This window comes from Asterias rubens, chromosome 19 (genome assembly GCF_902459465.1).
Source record: "Asterias rubens chromosome 19, eAstRub1.3, whole genome shotgun sequence".
NCBI classification, from domain to species: Eukaryota; Metazoa; Echinodermata; class Asteroidea; order Forcipulatida; family Asteriidae; genus Asterias; species Asterias rubens.
Window position 1 is genome coordinate 9,354,236 of NC_047080.1, and position 26,769 is coordinate 9,381,004.

Genomic DNA, 26,769 nt, shown 5'->3' on the forward strand with positions numbered 1-26,769 from the left:
AAATCCGCGGGTGACACCCCCATTATTAGTTAGAACACCTTTATTCTCATAGTATAATTCAGAGCTGCAGACGTCAAGATGTTCGACGAAAGTGGTTGTTTATTGTGTAAAACTTTTCTAATTTTTTAACTTGTAGATCGCGCTACAGTGATCTACAACCTACGAACTGCATGTACAAACAAGCAGTAGCATTTGATTTGTTTTCCAGTATAGAAGTCAAGTATGTCAGAGGGGACGTGTAGAAATAATAGGTACTATGATATAGTATTGTTGGATATAAAAAAAAATCAAAAACTTTAAATGAACATGACACGTCACGGTCACTCTCATGCATGGCCGGTCACTCTAGTCTATGCTCTGGTGAAAGCGAAAATGGTGGTTGAAATTGCAGTTTGTGTAAAAACGATAGCTCCATGACATCTATTACTAGGCCAACAAACAAAACAGTGATGATATATCCCCTCTCGATCTAAAAATGGAATGCAACCAAATTCAAAGAATGTAATAGCAACCAAAAATCTAGCATGATCAGAACATGATCATGGAAAAATTCATCACATCACGAAGCGAGTGACCTATAACACGAACTACACGTTACAATGTAATCATCAGCAGAGTAAACATGCGGCAAGAGAAGAGCACGACGTACGACGCGAATATTCTGATAATGTTTGCTCTACACTTTTAGCTGTCCAACAACAACTGGTCGTCGTACTTGGACAGTATTTTGTTGCTTTCTGCATGCATGAATAAAAGCAAACTTTGTATGGACAACCAGCATGCTGGTGGCTGAAGTGAAAGGACCAAGATGACGAGTGTATTCGACTTTGAGCAGGTAATGAATTTATTCTATTGCGTTTTTTTGTATCAATATATAATTCAGAATGTGCATTTGACGCCCTCTCGATCTTCTGCCAATTAGAATAACTATTTTTCTTATCTAGTTTTAGTTATCTGAACCCTGCGATGGTCGGGGGAGGGGGGGGGGGGGGTATCGCAACTATCTTATACAATAAAAGACTAGAGCCACTGCTACTTATAGTTTCTAGAAGTAAGCCACTGCCTACTGACATGACTGAACTGAGCTGAGTGCCATTTTATTTAGCCGAAGTTGGACTTCTCTTGAAACTCGAAAGCATGTCGAGTCGAACCAGGTATAAAATAGGACCTACCCCTACTAAAGATAATTTTAGTAAAATTTTTGTTTGCATTTACTGTATTTTGTGTATTGATATTGTATTATTGGTAATATTTAGTAAACAAAAATAAGCTTTGTAACACTTGCGACGTGTGCAGTGTCAAAGTGTGGCACTGACGACGATAGTTGCGATAACGTAACCCTCCTCCCGACGGCCGCCGGGAGGAGGGTTACGTTATCGCAACTATGACGACGACGTCCTACCGTACCAGGGCTAGGTCTAGGTGTTTTTTTACTACGAAATTCTGTACTGGCAAGTGACAGCACATAAACGTTTCAAGAACGCTCGTCCTGCTTCAGAGCTGCAAAGAGAGACTACCACGGCTAGACATGAGGACGTATGCAATGCGTTGAGCCACATTTTTAATTCGAAGCTGGAAAAAAGTTTAACAGCATCAGCCCAAACAAATCTGATTACCTGTGAGATTATTGATATTATTAATTATTAAATATTATTATTATTTATTCAGCCAAGATTTCAACAAACAGTACAAGAAACAATATTACCGCAAAAATATAACATTATGAAACAACAAATGTAACCTAAGAAATCCTTGGAAAAATACGCGAAGACGGTTTTACAATAACGTATTTTGGAAGATATCGTCTGTGAAAAAAAAATATTTTTTTAACGATATTTCGATAATTTCAAAAACAACTATTACCGCAACTATGGCATGCCCTGGTATGGTTCTAATTTATATACAGCGGAACATCTCTTCCTTGCTCTATGGTATTATGTTATTAGTAAACACTTCTTGACTAGTTTTGTAAAGTTTAGCTAGTTTTGTGATGATTTAAGTAAAATTGTCTTTTCACCAGCACTCCAACTCAGTCAGACTCACACAAGTGACTTGTGAGTGTGACTCCAACTCGACCATAGTGACTCAGATACAACTCTGGAAATAGCTATGGGCAAAACCTGCACAAACGTACAGGATGTAAAGGGAGGAATAGGAACAGTTCATTTTGTAGACTAACTAGGTTGCGTCACAATACTCAAGGACATGTGTTGGACCCAGAGGTTTCAGTCTGCAGACATTGCAAAGCACTGTGGAATACGCATGAAGCAAGTTCTGGGGATTGTCCTTTCGTCCATTTGCGATAATCTGCATCATGGTATGTTTTTCACTCAAATCATAGAGTATGCTCAAATGCATCTAGTTGATCGACTAGTCAAAATAGTCTTATATATTTTGTGGAGCGGACGATATTTGTTACTTCTATATAATACCATCAAGATGTTTTACTTTATTTTCATTTTCTGTCACGTATGATTGCGTTTTGTTATTCTTCTACTTTAGTACCAAAATTAACTCGGATAACATAATAGTACTATTGTCTTAATGAACAAAACCCTCCGTTATCAATGAAAAACAACTCATTGATTGTGATGTACATGTAACTTAATACAAAATTGACTTCAGAGAACATTTGCTCTGCTGAGGCTATTTTGATCCAGTTGGACAAACAACGCAGGGTTCAGGGTTCGGCTGATGTGGGATCGACTTCCAATGACTATGGTCTTTCTTCTACCTCTATGGGTTAAGTCTAGTCTGAATCTGGTGACCCACCCATACTTGCTTCCTTGGGTGTGCTTGTTTTGGAGAATGTTTCTGTAGTCCAGTGGAAATATTTAGCCTAGATAAAAATTGTACTTTTTGATTTGGGTAAGTCTGTCTCTGTACATTGTCAATGTTCCACACAAACCAAACATAGTGTTCAACAATTGCCAATTCTCATAAAGGGTCGTTGGTTTTCTGATAATCTTTCCAATTGTTAACGACGCACATTGAAGGCCCTTTTTTGTCTTCGGAATTTTTTGACAAATGTTATATAGATCAATTTCAACAACAGAGGGCATCACAGACAGTTGACAGCGCAATAAATGCAAAACGAGGGGTACCCCCTCTTTCTTGTTATTACTTTAAGAGTAAGTAGTATTTTTGTCTTCTGTGCATGCGCAGCAAGTTTCTCCCACTTGTCTTGTTTCGAGTCATTCTAAATAGTGATAATATTCAATCAAACAAACTCATTGAGGATATTTTTAAATCATTTTGCTCAGAATTTCAGAATTTCCTTATATTTTGAGGATTTCCTCAAAATTTTCCATCAATTTGTTCATTTCCTTGAAAATTCCTTTTGAAAGTTAAAATTTCCTTTTAAAAATAACAGAGTGAGATTTGCGGTAACACCATGTGTTAATCTGCTATAGTGTTATAAATACATATAATCTCTGGTTTTGTAATTTTGAGGAAATTTCTTAGAAGTAGAAGCACCGACTCTCACCATATAGCTATAAAAAGGAACCATTCTAAGAAAGTATTTACTAAGAAAGTACAGTGTCCTTTCTCTGTGATAACACTATGATCTCAAAGGTGAACCCATGTCTTGCCTGTGGGTGGAAGCTGTGTACGACAGTACAACTGCAGTGCCAATAGTGCAGTACACAGGGGGATTGCAATGCCTGTTAATTGTGTTTTCCAAGATTTTACATGGGAATGAAAAACCCAGCTGTGACCTGGTGGTGTGCAGCGATGTATGGGGTGATTAAATTGAATCTTGAATACCCTGAAGTTTGGAAAGTAGGTCAGCCATTTGGGTTGTTTACAAACATTGTACCAATGTGTACCAGTGTACTTACAAACCACATGCAGTGTGGTTTTCTGAACAGTTTATGAAATGGCATGCCAGTAGGACCTCTCTGGTTGTGTTGACTTTAAAAAAACAACACTTGCTAAATAGCTGGTAAGTTCTTGTACTCAAAAATCTTGACTGGGTTGTAAAATAAAATTCAGAACATAAATTTTGAAGTGTGGAAATAAGTGGACCATGTAAACATGGACGAAGGAAAAATTTAAGACTGAACTTGGTTTCAAGTGAACATTGCAATGGGCCTAAGGAGAGTTGCTTAAAGGCAGTGGACACTATTGGTGATTACTCAAAATAATGATTAGCGTAAAACCTTTCTTGGTGACGAGTAATGGGGAGAGGTTGATGGTATAAAACATTGTGAGAAATGGCTCCCTCTGAAGTGCCATAGTTTTCGAGAAAGAAGTAATTTTCCACGAATTTGATTTCGAGACCTCAAGTTTAGAACTTGAGGTCTCGAAATCAACTATCTAAACGCACACATCTTCGGGTGACAAGGGTGTTTTTTCTTTCATTATTATCTCGCAAGTTCGATGACCGATTGAGCTCAAATGTTCACAGGTTTGTTATTTTATGCATATGTTGAGAGACACCAACTGTGAAGGCTAGTCTTTGACAATTACCAATAGTGTCCACTGCCTTTAATGAAGCAAATCTTTCCAATACTGAGTTGTGGTGTAGGTTTTGAGGCTTTGCATGGTGCAAATGTATATTGTTAGGTTTACAGTTAACACCATGTGTACATCTACTTTCCAGATTTTTGTCTTTGAGAACTTGTCTTGCTAATAGTTATATATTCGTATTTCGGATTTCGGGAGAATGTAATTAGTTCAACTCCCCATAGTTTAAAAGTGTTTTTTGTGCCTCAATCCTGACCCAAATTCAGACTTGTGTTTTCATTTTATGGGTCACTGAAGGTCCAAGGATTTTATGAACGTCTTAATTCCCAATCCCATATAAGAGTGGCTCAAGGTTCTTAGTTTAAAGACAGAACATCAAGACATCATAATCTGCCTTTTTCAGCCTCATTCTTCTTGTAAACTAATAATAATAGACTTACAGAGTAGTACGTAGTGCAGTGGTTTTTTGTATGGAGTCCACTTATTGATCTACTCTAAAGCATGCATTCTCTAGAAACATGACAATAGTTTGAAGGTCAGTCTATAACTAACGTGTGTTGAAATAGGCCTATAACAAACAATGACGACACAGTTCAATGGTGCATTGATAACATAAGTTCACGGATCCTCACATACTGTGATTATTGGTTGTCAATTATTTAGAACGCCAGGCGGACATAGCCATTTCTATGTTAGGGAGCACACAGGTAGTCTAATTTTGAAAGGATTCTGTTGAAGGAGAGAACCTTCAACATTTTGTTTTAAGGTAAGTCCTCCGTTTTGAAAGTTAGGCAAACTTTGGTAAATGACAAAGACTAGTATGCGCACTTTTTGCAACCCATAAAAATAACGAAGCTGTGAAAGCGAAAGTCAATCAGAGTTGGCAGAAAACATTTTTAAAAACTTGAATATTTTTAACCCTCATGCACAAACATTAACATAAAAAAAGTTAAAAACCCTATAACTGACATCTAACTGACATCAACAATATTTGGATGTTTTTTTTTTTCACCACGACCATTTTGGGTGATGTGTAAATCTTTGAACATTACAATTTTATGTACAAACTCCTTAGAAGTGGAAGTTAATTTTACAATTATGTTTGAAAGATTATAAAGTTGTTTTATATTTGTGGGGTTAGTATAGTTTACACTAGAGTTTAAAGAGCTCCCCCCCCCCCCCCCCGAATTGAAAAAGAAATAAAAACAAATATGGTTGTTTTCTTTGATCAAGGAAGAAAAACTTTCCATTTAGACACTGAACAAAAATCATCAATATTGTAAGTTAAAAGTTGGTTTGGTGTTGAACAAAGAAAATATTGTTATTAAAGCAGGTTTTGAACCAAAGATCTCCGGGCTAACGTGCCGATGCTCTACTGACAAAGTATCAAGCACTTTCAACCCCAAATGGTTTTTCATTGCAGATCATCATTCTTTCAACATTTGTTAGGAGAAGAAGTATTTGCTTGGTCTTTTGGGGCAAAAATCTGGCCGCGCAACTTTAATGATACAACTCGCAGCTCTTCTCAATGCAAGGGGCATGCACGTAGTTGTCATGGCTGCTGTGGGTTTATGGGAGGCATGTCTGTGCAGGGGAGGGGATCATGTTCTTGCAAGCACTATGGCAACCACTGAATGACTCCCCAGAGAGATTGAGAAAGCAGAATAATTATTTGTCACTGTTGCCGTGTTTTTGCCAACTCAAACTGAGCACATGAAGCCTGGGGAATTTCATGGCAGATGTAATAATTATTGTATCCGTGACGGAAGTAGGTCCAGAATCATTGTTTCTATATGAAATATGATGAAATCCAAATTCAGTGTCCAAAAGAATCATGAGGAAATCCAAGTATAAATGGAGACGAAAGAGCACATTCAAGTAACTGTTCAAAATTTGTAAATTCTCTGAATTTTTTGAGAGTTTGAAAAAGTGGAATAAATATTTCTCACTGATTGTATTGTTTCTGCCAACCCAAAAATGAGCAAATGAAGCCTATAGAGAAATTCCATTGCAGTTGTAATAATTATTGTAGCCGTGATGGAAATAGGTCCAGATTTTTTCCTTTTTTTTCACACGAATATGATGAAATCCAAATTTACTATGGGGATCTTACTTCGGCCCAAAAGAGATGAATAAATCCAAGTATCTGTGCAGACAGGGAATAAAAGTTATTGTCAAATTGTCAACTCTGTGAACTTTTTTGAAGAAAATGTTTTAAGCAGATTTTTACAATTCTGTGTACCTCTTTATATTAGTACATTTAGTATGATACCACTGTTTTAACTTTCATTCATTCAATTGCACCAAATGAGGCCAAATTTGGACAAGTTGGTTATTTTAAAATGCATGTTGGGGCACACCAAGAAGGGGCTACTGGACTTCGAAAGTATACCCTGCTTTTTAAGAGAGTACAATATACATAGGGTGAACATTTAATTCATGGCAAGATAGGTAAATGTACAATGTAGCCGGCATACTGCATGGAAATCTACCTGATGATGTACTTTCTTTTTGTAAAAACTTTGAGGATGATGATCTTGATCTTGATCTTGATGGAATAGCCTAATTGAACAGCTCCTTTCTAGGAACAGAACTCAACTTTGGATGACCAGGATTTGCCCATAGCTTTTTAGTGACTGGCCAACAATTAGTGGCGATATTTTGTGGAAGCAAATTTGATAGATGTATCACACATTATTTTTAAATTTCAACACTCTTCATTGTCTACTTGAATCAGGATGTCATTATCAATTGTACAGCGGTACATGGGGGATCTTGTCAAAACACTGGCTGAATTCTGAAGGGATATGGGTTTGGAATTATCTAGAGCTCGACTACAGGATATGGGAAATGAGTATTACACGTGACTCAATTGGAGGTTTCCTCATTGGGCAACGGGTTTCCATTATGCAGAGTGGTTAGTGACTTGAGTATAGGGTTGGGTAGGACTGCAACACTACCCTACATGTTTCATAGACTAGATATTCACAGTCATCGATTTAGGAAAGGTTTGGGCCGATCGGCAAGCGCAAGGTGTCATCGTTATTTTCTTGTGTTCGACCTCATGGATTTCATCACGTAGCTGTCGGTTCTGCTAGCTAATCGCTGAGCTCGTAGTCCCACTTATAGGATTTGGAGCTTGTGCAACCTGCTCAGCAGTCTATGAAAAGAAAACTACTGTGTGGAAACTTTGTTCCTGAATATATTTTGGGAAATTACAAACATGTAAATTGCTTTTCCTGTGAGTATACAGATGTCATTCTGCAGAAAGATTTTTACAATGAGTTGTGAGAATCACGAGCGGTGTTTTTGTTTTGGGTGTTTAGTCGCTCATTCGGATCTGGAAGTGACTATAAAAGGGAGCGGATTGTGGCGTGTCTGTTTTTTGGTGTATTGTGGAGAGTTCTCGGCCGAACTTTTTTCTGTGGAGTGTTGATTAGTGGATATGGGACAAAATCAGTGCAGCTTGGATTTAAATACTAGGGATTCCACATGCAGCACCCATGCGTTTAGGGCATCATGGTTAAACAAAGTAAGTATGGAGCATGGGTTTGATTGCTAATCAGGGGACAAAATTAATAAATGCTTATCTTTTTGATGTCAGTTAACATCATTCATGTGAAAATTTTATCGGATTTGTTAGTCACCTTTTGGTGAAAATGATGGGGAAACGTGTTTTTGTGAGGGATTTAGTGTTCATGATTCTAAAGATTTATTTTCCTCTGGAGATGGGTACCATTATGAACTAAACTAACCAGCAAGATTTTAGATTGAAACCAATTTGCTGTGTTTTTCTATTCAGTCTTACACTGACTGATACACTGTGTGTGATAAACCAATGCTTGTATGAGGGAGATTGGCTGTTGCCAGCTTGGCGCTTATATCCCCATGTAGGAGTTTGCCGAGTTCCCTTGATGGGAAGATCATCTAAACAAACTACACTGTGCACATTTTTACACAACCCTGCTTAATTCAGTTCCAGTCAAATAAAAGTTGTCTTGTGGATTTTTTGCACCAAATTTTTGAATTGAGGGGTTTGTTTTCGAGGGCAGTTGTGTGTGCCCCCCCCCCTCCTCTAAAAAGGGATACCCCCCCCCAAAAAAAAAAACACCCACTGACTCTAGATATCTCTCCTCCTACACTTTTCAGAGCCACTGTAGACCTCCACTGTGATTACCTTTGCACTTTGCAAAGTCTCAAGTTTATTTCGACATGAACTTGGCTACAGTAATCTATCTGAAATGGTAATAGAGTTAAAATAGGTGGCAGGATACTGGATTCATTAATAGCTGTCAGGCTTTATGGTGGATAGCATGAGTTACAAGCACATTTTACATTTTAATATTTTATATGTTGCTGTACAATAGGATTGTAAATTTCATGTATTTTTATATAATTGACGAATAAACCATTCAATTCAATTCAATTCAATTCAATTTTACATTGTACAATTGGAATAGAAACTGCTATTTAGTTTCCATCACTCTCGATCTCAAGTGAATAACCAAGTCTTTAACAACAGCTGAGTCAAGTTGTATATAATTAACTTTCAAAGTAGGATTTGAAACTTTAAAATGTGGAAATACGGTATGGAAAGGTTTGCGGGAACACCATGTCATGATAATCTCTTTTCAGAACACTACTCTTTTAAAGATTATCATTAAATGGTGTTACCGCAAACCTTTCTACATGTATAATTAACTTTGTTGGGGTGCAGTGTTTATAATTTATGTTAATATACTCTGAATCTGAAGTATATAATCGGCAAAGTACATGTATCCTAATGCAAACATCACACTAATTTTTTTGTAGAGAAGACAGAGAAGAAATTTAAGTTTTAGACGTGGGAGGAAAAACTCAACCAGGTACATGCAGGGACTGAAAAACCCGATCCACATGCAAGGCTCCGCTTCTGGCCCAAATTGGCACCACAGAGGTGAAAGGCAGGGACAGAAACCACTCAAAATAAACCCCAGAACCCACATCAATTGCCCTAGTGCCCTGTGCTTTTGCTGTGGCGCCCTTTGCAAAGTTCAAATACAATTTTAAGATTTTCCTTAGTGAGAAGTGCCCCTTACGAGAGGAACATTGCTGTGACCCATCAAGAATGAAATTCAAGGCCTAATAAGGCTACGGCAAGACCACAAACTACTTGTTTGATAACCTTGCGTGTTTGGGTACTCCATTTTATGACCTGAAAAAAAAACAATTGGGGGCAATCGCACTTACAAAAGGTAAATAAAGTAGCCTTATAGATATCAATCGATCATCAAGTTAAATACCAGTAGTAGTTGTGCACTGTACATTAATAGCATGTAGTTGAAGAGGTCATTAGATTAAGTATCTATTATTACACCACCATGGTGTTGACACTGACTTGATAAGCCGGTGTCCTAAGGTCCATTTTGAATTTGCTTTGTACAATAGTCCTCACGGAGTTTGACATTTTGCAGAACTTTTTTTTTAGGTCTGAGTTGTACTTCACTCTGACACAGTTTATTTCAGGGATTAGAAATGTTAGACTTTGTTCTGATTTCAGTAGTTACACACACAATGTGTCTATGGGTGAAACTCAAAGAATGTTTTTTAGCCCTACTTGAGTACAATATTTTATGATGTAATAACTTGTTATATCCATTTAATGTATGCGCACTTTATGTGTACCGGTAAAATGCATTTTACGTATGCAACCTATAGATGTTGTAGTACAAACGGATGCGCTGAGGGTCTGTCCTTAACCTTTTCATAGACTGTGGCCAGCAGGACCAGTCGGCCTTTCATTTCACTAGTCCACCAGCTTTTTCACTGGTCCATATAATATTGCATATTAAATTAAATATGGATGCGTTTCAGACTAAACTAGCCAGCCAAACCACTAGGAGTGCATTCTGATTGGTCCTCCGATATTTTGAATGCCATTTGGCCAGCGGATCACTGAAGAGACTGCTGGCACTTTGCCTTTAAAGACACTGGACACCTTTGGTAATTGTCAAAGACTAGTCTTAACAGTTGGTGTATATCAACATATGCATAACAAACCTATGAAAATTTGAACTCAATCGATCGTCGAAGTTGTGAGATATTAATGCATGAAAAAAACACCCTTGTCGCACCATGGTCACACGAAGTTGTGTGCTTTCAGATGGTTGATTTTGAGACCTCAAATTCTAAATCTGAGGTCTCAAAATCAAATTCGTGGAAAATTACTTCTTTCTCGAAAACTACGTCACTTCAGAGGGAGCTTTTTCTCACAATGTTTTATACTATCAACCTCTCCCCATTAGTCGTAATCAAGAAAGGTTTTATGATAGGCCTAAGTTATTTTGATTAATTACCAATAGTGTCCACTGCCTTTAAGGACACAACATGTAATTATCCATTCCTTTGGGTTTAAAAAGAAACAAGTACAAACAGTGGTAGCTCCTCTTCGATTACTTTCATCATAGGATATCCACCAAGGATACGAAATGAGTAAAATGTCAATCTACAGGCTTTAATCTTTCAACCCAACACCCCTACTCTATCTCATAACTGTTTACTGCCGCATTCAAGCTTGGCTGCTTCCATTGCCAAACAGCTCAGATGTTGAAATACAATCAAGTTTATGGGGTTGTATTCCCTTATCGGTAATTACAAGCTAGATGCAGGGGATATAAAAAAACTCCTCGCTTCTGTTTTGCATGGTGTAACACTACCCTGTTCTGAAATTAAAATTAGTTGGCATGACAGTACACAGCATTTCAAAGTAAGCTTGGGCGATATCACGATATTATCGAATATCGCGATATTAATTTGGAAACGATTTCGATATCGGATGGATTTGGTTTAAATCGAAATATCGATATATCGCGATATATCGCGATGTATTTGCTAGCTGAGACATCTTGCACCCCATAGGTTTGGAGTAAAACCAGAAGAATAGGTCATTAGAACACCTCTCTTAAGCTATGACTGTCTCTTCTACAACTTTCACTAGGAGTTTGAAGACTGACGATGTCAAATTTCATTAATCGCGATTATATCGAATATCGCGATATATTGTCGGCGATATATCGTGAATAAAATAAATCGATATCGCCCAAGCTTATTTCAAAGGTTGTAGCGCTTGTACCTAATTAGTGGAGCAAGAATAGGGAAAATATTTTGGGGAATCGCCTTTGAGTTTAGGTTTTATTTTTTCATTTTGATTCTGGTCTCGAAAAATATTTCTGGTCAGGTAAACATTTTTAGTAGTTACAGATTTGAGGCTTGGAGGCATTTTAAAACTAGCCTTCAAGGCTCAAATTTGTTGGGGGACATTTACGATCTCAATAATTTTCTGGACACTGGACCAGAATTTTTTTTACGAGACCATGGGTGGATTTCACAAAGATTTAGTTAAGACGAGTACTCGTCCTAACTTAGGACTAGCCTTAAGTTTTAAGTATCTCCTAGGACAAGTCCTAACTCTTTTTGAAATCAACTCCAGAATCCAAGTGAGGAAAAGAAATCCCTTCCACAGTTTAACGTACTATACGTGACATTATTAATTTGACACCGCCAATATAGGGCTAGATCTATCTGAGCAGTAGCTCAGTTGGTAGAGCGCCGGCACGTTAAATCCGGAGATCGTTGGTTCGAATCCCACTCTTATCAATTCTTTGTTCAACCCCAAAAATCATTTAAAAATATACCCAGTCAGTTTCCCTTGTGGTTAATATTGATATTATTTATTTAAACGAGCTTTGTGACAATCTATTATAAAGAAGATATACACTCATTTGTCTTTAAATGGGTATACATTCATTTTTTTTTTTCATTCTCAAAATACTAGCTTTGGTGACAGTCAACTTGTTTTGTTTTTCCAGGAGGGTGCCATGAAATTATGGAAGGAGGAGAAGCAGAATGGTGCAATATACAATGTCTACCTGAAGAGGGTTCGTTACAGGCACTCTGTAGCGTCCATCATGGAAGAGGTATGAAGATAAAAATAATAATACAGGGTTCTTATCCCTTATTAACATCCCTAGCGGGTTATAGACACTTAAAGGCAGTGGACACTGTTGGTAATTACTCTACAAAATTATTAGCATAAAACCTCACTTGGAAGCGAGTAATGGGGAGAGGTTAATAGTATAAAACATTCTGAGAAACGGCTCCTCTGAAGTGACGTAGTTTTCAAGAAAGAAGTAGTTTTCCACGAATTTGATTTCGAGACCTCAGATTTAGAAGTTGAGGTCTCGAAATCAATCATCTGAAAACACACAACTTCGTGTGACAAGGGTGTATTTTCTTTCATAGTTATCTCGCAACTCCGACGACCAATCGAGCTCAAATTTTCACAGGTTTGTTATTTTATGCATATATATGTTGAGATACACTAAGTAAGAAGACTGGTCTTTACAATTACCAATCGTGTCCAGTGTCTTTATCCATTATTGATGCATCCGGCAGATGTGACGTAAAGCCTTTGGTCCCGTGTGAATTGAGCAATGCAAGAACCCAGTGCACTTATCGTTATTGTTCCTGGTTTGATTAGCTGCATATTGCACCCCAGCAACTTGTAAACATTACATGGTTTTGTGTACAGGCATTGGTCTCATTGTTCAAAAATGTAGCTCTACATAACCTTGCAGCAAAATACTGAATGTTGAAGCGCCTTGTGTCGCTGAGTGATGTATGAGCTAAAGAAGCTAAAGAAATATTATTTTATTACATTTAAAGAGTGAACTGATTCCCACGAGATACCCATGACTAGAGTCTCAATTTCAGGGGATGATAGGGCCTTTAATTTGGGATTCTTTTTGACAGTTTTGGTAGACCCCCCCCCCCATCCCTCCACTCGGGACATCCTGTCTTGATCTAGATTTGAGGAAGTTTACATAACAGTCTGAACAATCAGTAGAACTTGGCATCGAATGGTACATTGGCTCGGTGCCAACCAAAATCCCATTGTTGATTTCCTTGAAGGTTTTTTTTCCCCAATGGACGCGAAACATTCCAAGTTAAAAAAAACTTCCAGGAGCAATGTTAAATTAGTGATCTTTAAAACAGGTCAATTGGCCCAAATGGCATGAGTGAAAAAACATGAATCAATGGCTCGAGATTAATAGTTCATATTTGTAATGATTTCTCACTCTGTCATGGCCTAGCGGTTAAGAGCAACGGATTCAAACTCTGGTGTTTCTGATCAGCAGAGTGTGGGTCCCAGTTCTGGTCGTGCCACTTGTGTCCTAAAAGTAGGACTTTCAACAACTTTTGCTGCATCCTTCTGATGGAACGTACACGTAAACCTGTTGGGCCTGTGTGTTGTGTAATAATGCACGTAAAAGAACCCAAAACCTACCGAAAAACAGATATAGGGTTTTGCCCCGGTGTTCCTGGTTAGTTTGGCTGCATATTGGGCCAGAGCACCTTGTAAACCACTACATGGTGCTATTTAAAAGGAGTAGGTATCAACTTCGAAACATACATGTAACTCCGCCATACCTTGCATCAAAATACTGAGTTTTGAAGTGCCTTGAGCCCACTGAGTGTTGGATATTGGGCCGTATTCATAAAAAATAGAAATTGCCTTTTCTAGGCTTTTGGTTGTAGCAACTGTTTTTCTAGGCGTTTGCTTACATCCTTATACATTATGTATAAAGATGCAAGCAAAAGCCTATAAAGATGCAAGCAAAAGCCTAGAAAAAGCAATTGCTATTTTTTATGAATATGGCCCAGTGTGCCAAGAAGCCACTGTTATGCTGTTGTTATTATCCATAACAATTCCATTCGGAAGATTACAACCCCGAAAAAATCTTACCCACAACAATGAGGTTACTTAAATGCTCTCATCATTGACGAAAAAAAAGAAGGGGGAGGAAAATGCAATCACATCTTATCCCCTGATAATGTTATTAAAAACAGACTCGCTGCGCGCTAATGAGTCACTAATGCAACAAATTCAAGGCAATTAGATGTGGAATTATGACCCTAGGTTGAATACAATCCCTCCAAGGGAGCCTTTGATGTGTAAATGAGACGCCCTTCCTGGAACATGTGCCGTTAACAAGCCGAATGCCCTCGGTGCAATTCTAAGCTTAGTTGAAAGTGGAAAACAACATTTGGGCTGAGTTTTCCAGAGAGTACATGTACACTGTACAATAAAAACAAGACATTGATGAGATGCAAATTGATTGTTTAAATAAATAAATATGTAGATACATGGTTGATTCTGAAATTAGTGTATGATAATTTGATTTGTATTCCTGTCGACCATGGAACCTTTGTTTAAAAAAACGCGACCTTGTAGAAGTACATTCCAGGGCCTTTTGGGAAGGCAAGATACTACATTTGGTCACTTGGGGGGAAATTTTACATTTTGTGTCAAAGTTTCAACATAAATTACAGAGTCATAAAAAGTAACAGCACCAATTTTGAGATGTGCCCCTCAGTGCAATCTTTATAATAAATTTTAAAAATGTGTCTTGTTACATTAGGCTGTGTACAAGTCATGCCTGGCAAAAAATTGCTTTGTGATTCTTTTGAAAAGGTGTGATGACACAGGTCACATGGTCTATTACAGAAAAATTATATGTGTACTATTTTATTCAGGCACTAGTTAAATTTCATAAAAATTTTGATTTTTTTAAAACTATTTCTTAGGCCTTGGTGACCAGTGTAACTTACTACTCGACTAGTCGTGCCACAAATAGTTGCAACTTTGACACTAGTCGTGACAAATTTTTATTTCCCAAGATGCATTGCGGTATAATGATTACCGCAGGTGCAATTTAGAAGTAGTCGCGGGGGCAGGATGAACTGAGTAGTTGAAAGACAGTAGTTGCGACTCTACTAAGCAATGAGTAGTCGTGACTACTAGTAACCCAAGCTTATATATTTTTATCCTACTCAAATCAATAATTAATCGCCAATTATTGTTATTGTTCTGAAGGGGACCGCAGAGCAGAACTCTGGTCTTGAGTGGGAGACCGTCAAGGTGAAGACGATCAAGGCAGCCCCACTGGAGACCCTTGTGGAGTACCTCCCAGTTGCCCTGGAAGAGATGGACTCTAGCTACATCAACATCTTCTTCACAACGTACCAGACGTTCACTAATAAGATGCAGGTTCTTCAGATCTTATTGGACAGGTAAACAATAATAAACGTAGCTTCTTATATAACACAGGAATGTGATTTCTCCTTTTTTAACTGGAAATCCGTTTTTTTTACTCCCCCCCCCCCCCTTCGGAAATATAAAATACCAATAATTGTCTATTTTTTTATTGAGATAAAAACATATAGAACACCTCAGATTGCAGAGTAAATGTATGTGAGCAGGCTTCACACTCGCAAGCTTTCATGCTTCGCACTCGCAAGCTTGCATGCTTCACACTCGCAAGCTTGCATGCTTCACACTCGCAAGCTTGCATGCTTCACACTCGCAAGCTTGCATGCTTTGCACTCGCAAGCTTGCATGCTTTGCACTCGCAAGCTTTCATGCTTTGCACTCGCAAGCTTTCATGCTTCGCACTCGCAAGCTTGCATGCTTCACACTCGCAAGCTTGCATGCTTCACACTCGCAAGCTTGCATGCTTTGCACTCGCAAGCTTGCATGCTTTGCACTCGCAAGCTTGCATGCTTTGCACTCGCAAGCTTGCATGCTTTGCACTCGCAAGCTTCCACGCTTTGCACTCACAGTTTTTCTGTCAACAGCATCACATCCCTGTATATAGTGTAGTACTCATATCCGTCACTCAGTGATGCTCATCTACAAGGCACTTCAACGTTCAGTATTTTCCTGTATGGTATGTGGGACTACGTTAGAAGTATGAGACCTACTCCTTGGTAGCACCATGGCATGTCATGGCCGAGCAGTTAAGAGCACCGGATTCAAGCTCTGGTGTTTGATCAGCAGAGTGTGGGTTCGAATCCCGGTCGTGACACTTGCTACGTAAAATTGGGGAGGTTGTGCTTTTTGCTCTACCGGCCAGGCTTTGGACTGATGAAACCCTTGAGCTTACATCCGTATGGACTGTAAAAGGGGTAACCCTGTTTCAGCCCTAGGAGTAGGTGGCAACAGCCTGCTTGAAAAAAATAATTGTAGCCCACACCTTGAAGTGGCCTTGTGTGTGTTTACAAGGTGATTAGCACAAATGCCAATCAAATAGGAACACCGGGTCGAGCCCCTTCTCTTTTTAAGTTCACCGGGTTCTTTTACCTGAATTACACAACACACAGGACCTACTGATATTCATGTCCTACCCAAAGGCAAAGCAATGGTTAAGTATCTTGCTTAAGGACACTGTAAGTGTCACGACTGGGACTCGAACCCACACTCTGAACAGAAAACGCCATTGCTCAGTTCGGTGCTCACTATCAGCTGTGTCAAGGCCAAAATAATAAACTACAATAAGAATCAAGACCCAACATACAAAAATAAAAAAACATCAGCTACAGGTGCCAGGAAGAACACCCATCAATTGACTTCAATGATAAGGGGATTGTCTATAGAATGCCATAAACAAAAGATAAATGGATAGAAACCAAACTAGTGGTTGTCAATTTTACAGTTGTTTAAATAGATGTAATACAAATAGAGAAAAACACAATGCTTTATGGATTGTCTATAGGGCTCTCTGGACTGGAAATATAAAATTTAACCGTCGCAAACTCTTTTGATTGTTTTTCTTTTTCCCTTTTTCGACAATATCCAGGTACAAGACGGGCAAAGTCCATGGTAATTTATCAGAGGAGCAAATACAAAAGTAAGTTGACTCAGTTGTTTTATTAAAGTTGTTTTATTAAAGGTAATTCCGATTACAAATTATTCTTCCTGCGTGGACGTGGACGTAATCGCTCTGGATTTTCTGCAACATCTCAAAAATGCAACCACCTTTTGAAATGAAGTTTTCACAGGTTAATTTTATTTTCTATATCTTTATTTATATAATATAAAAACAATCAAACAGTTCCAAAAGTCAAAGGTATACTACTTTCCCTTAAAGGGAAGGTACTTGATAAGTAATTACTCAAAACAAATATTAACTTAAAAACTGACTTGGTAATGGGCATTGGAGAGCTGTTGATAGTATAACACATTGTGGGAAACGACTCCCTCTGAAGTAACATAGTTTTTGAGAAAGAGGTAATTTCTCACTAAATTATTAAAAGACTTCTAGCTAGAAGTCTTTTATTCCTATCTGAAAGCACACAAATTCGTCCAACAAGGGTGTTTTTTTCTTTCATCATTTTCTCGCAACTTCGATGACCAATTGAGCCCAAATTTTCACAGGCTTGTTATTTTATGCTTATGATGGGATACACCAAGTGAGAACACTGGCCTTTGACAATTACCAAAGGTGTACAGTGCCTTTAAAGAGAAGGGAAATAAATGTTGGAAGTTTAACCCAGGGTCACTACGAACATACAAACATGTAGATATCTATATGAATTTGGAGAAATGGCTTCATATCATTTGGTGACGTCCTCACATTACAATAACACAAGATCTTGCTCACATCAGCACCAATATTTACTGTGATATGAATCTGTTTACCAGATGAACCTGACCCCAGAAATCCTGTGATATTATTTTGTAACCTAGAAGGGAAAACAAACCTGGTGTTGTGTAACAAAAATTGTGAAATAATGTTCCCTGTCTCCGGGAAATGGAAGAATAATATGGATGTATAAATTTAAAAAAATAATAAATTGGGGGGCTAATCATCTTTACTCGCAGCTAAGAACTGAATTCCCTGTACTACCGTGGAGACAGTTCTTGAATTGGTCTCCACGTTTTGACTAGCTTGCTCCAGTCATCGTCAAGAGTTGTTTTGTTGAATGTATGAACATCTCCCTGATCATTGTACAAAATCTCCCGAGATTGCAAGATGCAAATGTTGACAGCTCCAATGTGTTTTTACATTTGCACTGGAAATGGTTCCTAGGCAGGCTTATCTCTTAATCTTGTTTTCCAAAACCAACAATACCCCCCCCTCCCAATTTTATAATCTCAATCAGAGTTAAACCCCTTAGTGACTCTTAAGAGATAATTTTCTCCCTGCATTGGATTATAACTGTCAAGCGAAATAAATGCCAGCATGTCCACGGTCCAATTTAATAGAGCTGCTTTAGGTGCTATTCACACGACCGAAATTTAATTGGGGTCCCTTGCTTAATTTTAGCATGGTTGTCAAAAAAAATAGCAATGTTTGACATAATTTTGCAAGAGAACTTGGACAATAGAAACAAATGTTGTTTTTTCACATGAGGAACATTATTTTTAAAATTGTTTACAACCATGCTATAATTTAGCAAGGGACCATTGCTAAAGTGCTCTCGTGTGAAAGGGGCTTTAAGCACAAGAAGTATAGCTAAACACAGCATACCAGATTAGGGTTACCAGCATAAAGTTGCAATGTAACATACAACAAATGTTTAAAAAATTAGGGTTGAACAAAGAAAAGCTTTTACAAGCGGAGGATATGAACCAATGACTCTTGTATCAACGTACAAGCGTTCTACCATTTCAGCTACAGTGTATCTAGCACCAAAAAGAGAGAGAAGTTACCACAGAAAGCATAAAATCGCAGGTACTTTCCTACAAAACAATGATGAAATGCATGTACCACAGGTAAATTTTAAATAAGTTTGCGTTGAACAAAGACAAATTGAAACCTCCGGATTACTGTTCAGGCGCTCTGCCATTTTAGCTATCTAGCAACCAAAAAATGAGAAATAACCACAGAATGCAATGCTGATAGATCATAAAATACTAAATAATAAAGCCTGTACTTTCCTAAATGTAATGATGAATACAGGTACCTCACGTACAGGTGGTACATGTACATATGTAGATTCTAAAATAGGAAACGTTCAAACCGGTAGTCGGTTATCGTGGTCGGAGATATCAGCCGCAGAAATATGTACCAACCATTATGCTTGACCAATAGATTTCCTCACTAATATGACTCATGGGCATAGGAACAATGACATTTCCTTTTTTTTACACTCTGAGGTCTATATAGCTCGTTTCCCACAATGTTTTATACTGGGTGCGTTCGTTCAGCTCCCCTGGGTCGACCCCGGTGTGTGGCATGTTTTTTTTCCCATGACAAACGTGTGCAGATAATTACCCATGTTCGTCCTGAAACAAAAAAACGCCACACACCGGGGTTGACCCAGGGAAGCTAAACGAACGCACCCACTATCAACAGCTCTACAACGCTTGTTACCAAGTCAGTTTCTAAGTTCATGTTTGTTTTGAATTTTGTTGCCTTCAAAGAGAAATTAAGAGTATCACTAAATGTATACCTTCCCTGTTAAAGGCAGTGGACACTGTTGGTAATTACTCAAAATAATTATTAGCATAAAACCTTTCTTGGTGACAAGTAATGGGGAGAGGTTGGTGGTATAAAACATTGTGAGAAACAGCTCCCTCTGAAGTGTCATAGTTTTGGAGAAAGAAGTAATTGTCCACGAATTTGATTTCGAGATCTCAAGTATAGAACTTGAGGTCTCGAAATCAACCATCTAAACGCAGACAACTTCGTGTGACAAGGGTGTTTTCTTCTTTCATTATTATCTCGCAACTTTGATGACCGATTGAGCTCAAATTTTCACAGGTTTATTATTTTATGCATATGTTGAGATACACCAACTGTGAAGGCTAGTCTTTGACAATTACCAATAGTGTCCACTGTCTTTAAGCAGCTCTATGAAATTGGGCCCAGCATATATCCTTCTTCCTGCAAAGTACAATCTTTCAAAGGGTTATCTAGACTAAACACTTCATAAGAGGATATAATTACGTTTTATTTATACACAAGGAAGTTAAATATCCTGAACTTTTATAAATCTACAAGTTTCAATGACATCTCATGTGGCCTTTACCTTTTTAGAATCCGGACCAGAAACTTTATATCCTGACAGAAATACTATCAGCCGTTTGTAAATATAAACTATTTACATGAATGTTACATGCTTGTCAATAAGTGCATTACTGTATTGTATAGACTCTGCAAGACTCGCGCGCCCTCAAGTACCGCAGTGTTTCAAAATGTTTAAAGGTACTAGACACCTTTGGTAGTTCTCACTTGGTGTATCCCAACATTTTATACATAAAAAGATAAACCTGTGAAACTTTGGGCTCAATTGGTCATCAAAAACATAAAGTTAAAGAAAAACACTCTTGTCGCACAAATTTGTGGGCCTGAAGTCTTTCTCAGTTTCAAATATTTTAGTGCGAAATTACTTTCTAAAAAACTATGTTACTTCAGAGGAAGTCTTTTCTTAGAATCACTATCAACCGCTTTCCATTGCTATTAAAATAATTGTTTTTTCTTTCAGGAATATCCGTTCTGTGATCCTGATGTGGTTAGATGAGAATCTGGATGACTTCAAGCAACCTCCCAACTATCCCTGTCTCACTCTGCTGCATGAGTTTGCTAGAGGGATCTTTGATCTTGAGATGGCAGAGAGAGCAAAGAGGAGGATCGAGTTCTTCAAAGAAGAAGCTTCCCAAAGTGGTGAGCGTTAACTCAGATTGTGGTTCTTGGTGTTTTTTAAAGTAGGCCTCCCTAACATTACAGAGTTTGTTTTTGCTAACAAAGCAGTGACAGACAGTGAAAGCACTTTTATGTAATCCACCATAAACATAAACTGTCATAATACTTTTTTTTATTAAAGGTAAAGTATACTTTGGTTTTTAGAACCTTTCAATTGTTTTACTCCTTTGTAAATGTAGATTTTATACATTAAAACTAACCAGTGAAAAGTTAATTTTAAAAGGTAGTAACCTTTTTTGAGACATTTTCACAAATCCGGGGTGGTTTAGTCCACGCAGAAAAAATAATCAGTATTATTGGCATGATATACTACCATCGATTCACCAAATCAGACTGAAAAACAAGACAAAAGTCCACAAATTGCCTGATAAAACATAAAAGGTTTTCTCAAAATGTTTGATCACCTTTTGTTTTGAGGTTTCCACATGCTGGCTGTGAAGTTTGTTTCTAGAATTGAATTTGTTTTTCCAACCCTTTTACTTGAGTGGTTCTAACTGCCTGGGTGCTGGCGAATATGCCCACGGGCAACGTTTTTTTAATAAATGCGTTGATTAAATTATACCCTGTTTAGAATGCAGTTATTAGTTTAGGGCTGAGCATCATTGGGGCTGTATACCCCCTGCATTCTGCACTTTTAACACGTTTGTTCAGTAATTGGGCAGCCTATCACAACAACTAAATTTGCTTGCCTACTAAGCTTGGGCGATATCACGATATTATCGAATATCGCGATATTGATTTGGAAACGATTTCGATATCGGATGGATTTGGTTTTAATCGAAATATCGATATATCGCGATATATCGCGATATATCGCGATATATCGCGATATATCGCAATAATTGCGATAATCGCGATATATCGCAATATCGATTAAATATCGCGATGTATTTGCTAGCTGAGACATCTTGCACCCCATAGGTTTGGAGTAAAAGCAGAAGAATAGGTCATTAGAACACCTCTCTTAAGCTATGACTGTCTCTTCTATAACTTTCACTTGGAATTTGAAGACTGATGATGTCAAGTTTCATTAATCGCGATTATATCGAATATCGCGACATATTGTCGGCGATATATCGTGAATAAAATAAATCGATATCGCCCAAGCTTATTGCCTACTTGTATACTTTCATTTTCTGAGTCTTCTTGATTGTTTGCATTTGTTTCTGTGTAAACATTTTTAATGAGGAGTCCATAAAATTCAGAAGTCTTTTCTTCTTACATGAGCTGCTTCTTAAAAAAAAAATACTTGAAGTAAAATATCCCCACAAAGTAATTTTTATGCCCGGCCGGCGAAGCAAGCTGTAGGGACATACAATGTTTTCCAGCAACTCAAGACGTGCAAGAAGGACTTGGCATATCAATTGCAAACTTGGTTTGTGGATTGGTCTTGGGGTTTCCCTGAAGCCTAGTGGTTTTAGACCATCTACAATGAATGTCAAGGTAATTATGACTATAAAACAAAAGAAATTTTCTCCAAGTTATAACTCAAGAATGAGATTAATCTCAGCAGGGCATTTGCGTTTGTCAAGTCAACATGCCTTTCTTGTTGTGAATTCTCCTTGAAAAATTATAACCAAAAAAGTGTGAAATTTTCTGCCCTTGTGAGAGCAAATTCCTCCCCTGTGGTTAGCAACACAGAAAATGAAGGTCCACCTCAGTTCAGGGCCAAATTTCTGAGGGTCATTTTTAAGCATACAAGTTTGCTTAACATACATTGTTGAAAGATCTTGCATAGCAAAAGCAGGATACCGGTTAAAGCCTACTTGATGTATATTGCCTTTGACCAGCCCTTACCACTGTACTTTTGCTTAGCTACTTAAGGTGATGTTCTGTGAATGTGTGTACAATTGCCAGTTCAAGTATTGTTGTACCAGTCAAAATTCATTCCAAGTTGTCCTGCTGGCTAGTTTGATGGACATCATCTCTACAAGTCTTTTTGAGATATGGCGGACACAATGCTACAACACTATGCGGTTTGAGCAAGTTTGTGTGACCCAAACCAAACAGTAGGCCTACCCTTCTTTCACGTCCAACATACCTCAAAACAGCTTATTAAATATAAATTGTGGAAAAGCTGGAAAAAGCTGGACTTGTGAAAAAGCTGGGGGAACACTGAAATGACAAGCTAACTGGTCCCTAAGTATTGTTTGAAGCTTTGCGTGGTGTGGAGAGATGAGAAGAAACTATGAATGATTAGTAAACTTGCAGGTACAACCATGTGTAAATCTCTTAGGGCGAGTGTTGGCTCTGAAAAGAGCCGGTTGGGTCTTCCTAACTGGTCCCATTGGCTTGTCACTGAACATTTTTAAGCCATCCCTGGTTTAGTTTTTAAAACTTGAGTACAACCAATAAAGATATAATTAAAAAAACAGAAGAAGAGGGAAAACCCAAACAAACAAAAAATGCACCATGGATAAGTTTCCGACCTTGATTGTCATTGCACTCCTTCCTGTCACAAGAAGGAAGTAACGATTGGAGGGGGAGGGGCTGTTAAATTGCATAGAGAGGAAGTTGGCAATACTCCAAAGTAACATCAGGCACCCCGGCTGGAAAATAAATGCAATTCCAAGGGGAGTTTAACCTTGATGTCCAAGCAGGGTGTTAACAAAATCCGATTCAAGATCAAAGACTGTGGATACAGATGCGCATAAAGTCATTACCAAGCGTACAGAGACTTGCATTTCGTAAACATTGCAGTGTTTAGCAAACCTTGTACGTCTTACCTACAGGTTTGTACCGGTTTATATAGGGTCACTGTTAAACTGGTGAAATATTCTATGACGTGTTGTACATTTATGTCAAACACCTCCATGCAAACACCAAACCTGAACATTTAATGTTCTGTAAAAGAGGAAATGTATGTAAAAGTAATATCCTATGCGACACGCCTAACATCACATATGTACTCACTCAAAATAAAGGTTATGTTTGGTAATTACTCTAAAAATGAAGGCAATAAAAACTTGCTTGGTTTGAGTGACAGCAGCTTTCGAAAGTATAAAGCATTTTGAGAATCATGTCACTTTGAAGTAATGTGGTTATATGTAAAAAAAAAAAAAATAAAAAAATAAAAAAAAAATATATAGGCCTATTATTTTATCCCCCTAAATTTGCATCTGGAAAAAATGGTACTGTCTGAACAATCTCTCCGTTTGTGTGTTATTTTTACGGATTATTCTTTCTGCGTGGACATTAACCACTCTAGATTTTGGGTGATATCTCAAGAATCCTATACCAACCTTTGCAATAAAATTTTCACAGAATTGTATCCCTACTATGTGTGTGTCTACAGTATTAAAACAATTGAGCAGGGCCCAATTTCATAGAGCTGCTAAGCACAAAAATTTGCTAAGCATGAAATTTCTTCCTTGCTAAAAACAGGATAGCCAGCCAAATTTCCACGTGATTTTCAGGATAAGCAAACAACAGCTGAATACCAGTAACAAGCAAAAAAATGCAACAAATGGAAATTTAGTCGATAATCCTGTTTTTATGAAGGAATAAAATTTCATGCTTAGCAAATTTGGTGCTTAGCAGCTCTATGAAATTGGGCCCAGTTCCAAAAACCAAAGTTATACAATAAGCAGGATAGGCCTACTGTTTAGATAGGAAAAATTATAACCTGGGAAACCCTTTCTAAATCAGTGTACCCATTCTTATCATTGCAGAGATGAGCAATCAGCTGGCATACCAGGCTAGCATGTGCGATGAAGTGGAGGGAGTCATGATGGATAATATGTACATGGACATCAAGAATGTTGACAGTAGGCAGCTGGCCCAGCAGCTCACATGTATGGATGCTGTAAGTGCAAATAGATATCCTCATTGTGATCGCACCATACGACGGGATATGGCTGATTTTGTAAAGATTATTTTTTGTAATGAAGAATTCCCAATAGACAATGAAACTTGGATTCCACCGGGATCCTAACATGATTCCGGTGGGATTGCGGCGGGATAGAGAAATCAAGTATTTGTAGTAGTTTCTTGAAAAAGAGGTAATTTCTCACTATTTTAGTCCTGAAGCCTTTCTCAGGCATCTGAAAGCTCGCCATTTTTTTCTGTCATTATTTTCTTGCAACTTGATGACCAAATGAGCTTTTAAAATATTCCCCGATTTGTTATTTTGTGCATATATTTTGGGATACCCTAAATGGGAATACTGGTCTTAGACAATTACCAAACGTGTCCAGGGCTCGATTTCACAAAGCAATCAAATTCATGATGAGACGAATTGTCAGTTTTACCATATGGTGATTTGTATTGTGACACCACACTTTACTTAGCAACAACGATTGATTTGCAGATAAGATCAATCCAAGCTCTTTGTGAAATCAGCCCCATTGCCTTTAAATGCTAGTTGTACACTGATTAAATACACAGATAACACCTTTCAAACAAACTTGGTTTAAATTGTACTACATGTATATTTCCAGGATCTCTTCAGGAAGGTGAACCTGCAGCACTGTCTAGGCGGCCTGTGGTCTCGAAGGAGCAAGAAGATCGGCGGTTACCACGACGTCCTGTCCGTCAAAGCTACCGTGACACAGTTCAACGATGTCACTGATCGTGTCATGACGACTGTCATGGAGAACAAGACATTGAAGTCGCATGAGAGGGCAGCAATTATCAAGAAATGGATTGAAGTAGCTCAGGTAAAGTACTTTTCTTTCTTTTCTTTTTTTTTTGGGGGGGGGGGGAGTTGGAGGGTAAAAATAGTTTCCTCTGTCTCGGGACATTTCTGAAAGCATGGCTTGGGTTTTGGCTTTCAGACTAAGGACCCAATTTCATAAACCCTGTCAAACAGACAAGTAACTGGTTACCCAGCCAAAATTCCGAAAGGTTTACATTTTTGCAACTGGTGCCCTACTCATTTAGTAACCTGTTTTCTGTTTTTAAAAGCAAAACTGGTATAATGCTTTATAGCAAGTTTCTGTGCTTACAGGCTTGGGCCCAATTACGTGGGCCCAATTTCATAAAGCCTGTAAGCACAAAACTTTGCTTAGCATGAAATTTCTTCCTAGGTAAAAACAGGATTACCAACCAAATTTCCACGTGATTTTCAGGATTTAGCACCAAAAAAACCAGCTGAATACCAGTATCAAGCAATATGCAACAAATGGAGATTTGGTTGGTAATCCTGTTTTTACTAAGGAAGAAATTTCATGCTAAGCAAATTTTTGTGCTTACAGGCTTTGTGAAATTGGGCCCAGGTGCTTTAACAGGTAAAGTCACCGTAATCTGAGCTCAATGGTCTAGGTCGTGAGCAACTTGCAGTTGTTGGACTTGACGTTTAGAATTATAGGTCCACTATGGACTGCATTCCATGCCTGTGGTTTATAGGTAAAAGGCAAGATGATTTTCTGTGACGATGCTCAGTACCCAAGAGAGTTAGTTTCGTCTGGCACATGAAAACATGCTACTTGACGCACTTGGTAAAGTGGGTTTGTTTTTTTACTGTGTGGTGACCACATGGGGCATTGTGAGTCACACAGTATCAATGTAAGTGAGAGTCTTTCAGATATTGACGTGACAGCAGGGGTGGAAATGCTGTCTGGTCTAATAGAATGATTCATACAACACATGTGCGTTTCTCTGTACATCTTGAAGATTTCCAAGTGTTATATGGAAGGACATACAAGATTAGCCCTTAAAGGCACTGGACACTATTACTTGAAAAAAAAAAATTAGCATAAAAATGTCTTTGGAAGTCTACGGGAATGCAATTTTGCATTCGAATGCCGTTTTGAATGCTTGTTTTGGCACA

The 26,769-nt window shown here is 38.1% G+C and overlaps 1 protein-coding gene across 2 annotated transcripts in view; it reads left to right on the forward strand.

Moving 5' to 3' along the window:
• The first annotated feature begins 659 nt into the window (after positions 1 to 659).
• LOC117303349 (ral guanine nucleotide dissociation stimulator-like) overlaps positions 660 to 26,769 on the forward strand; it is a 41,105-nt gene continuing 14,995 nt past the window's right edge. The window contains exons 1-7 of one of the 2 annotated variants that reach the window (XM_033787517.1): positions 660 to 835; positions 12,318 to 12,425; positions 15,386 to 15,582; positions 17,148 to 17,198; positions 20,782 to 20,960; positions 24,671 to 24,804; positions 25,439 to 25,657. In XM_033787517.1, coding sequence (XP_033643408.1) covers positions 809 to 835; positions 12,318 to 12,425; positions 15,386 to 15,582; positions 17,148 to 17,198; positions 20,782 to 20,960; positions 24,671 to 24,804; positions 25,439 to 25,657 — 915 coding nt within the window. In that variant the 5' untranslated portion in view covers positions 660 to 808. Of the gene's footprint in view, positions 836 to 7,479; positions 8,003 to 12,317; positions 12,426 to 15,385; positions 15,583 to 17,147; positions 17,199 to 20,781; positions 20,961 to 24,670; positions 24,805 to 25,438; positions 25,658 to 26,769 lie in introns of those variants that run through there. The other variant, XM_033787515.1, reaches the window with a different exon arrangement.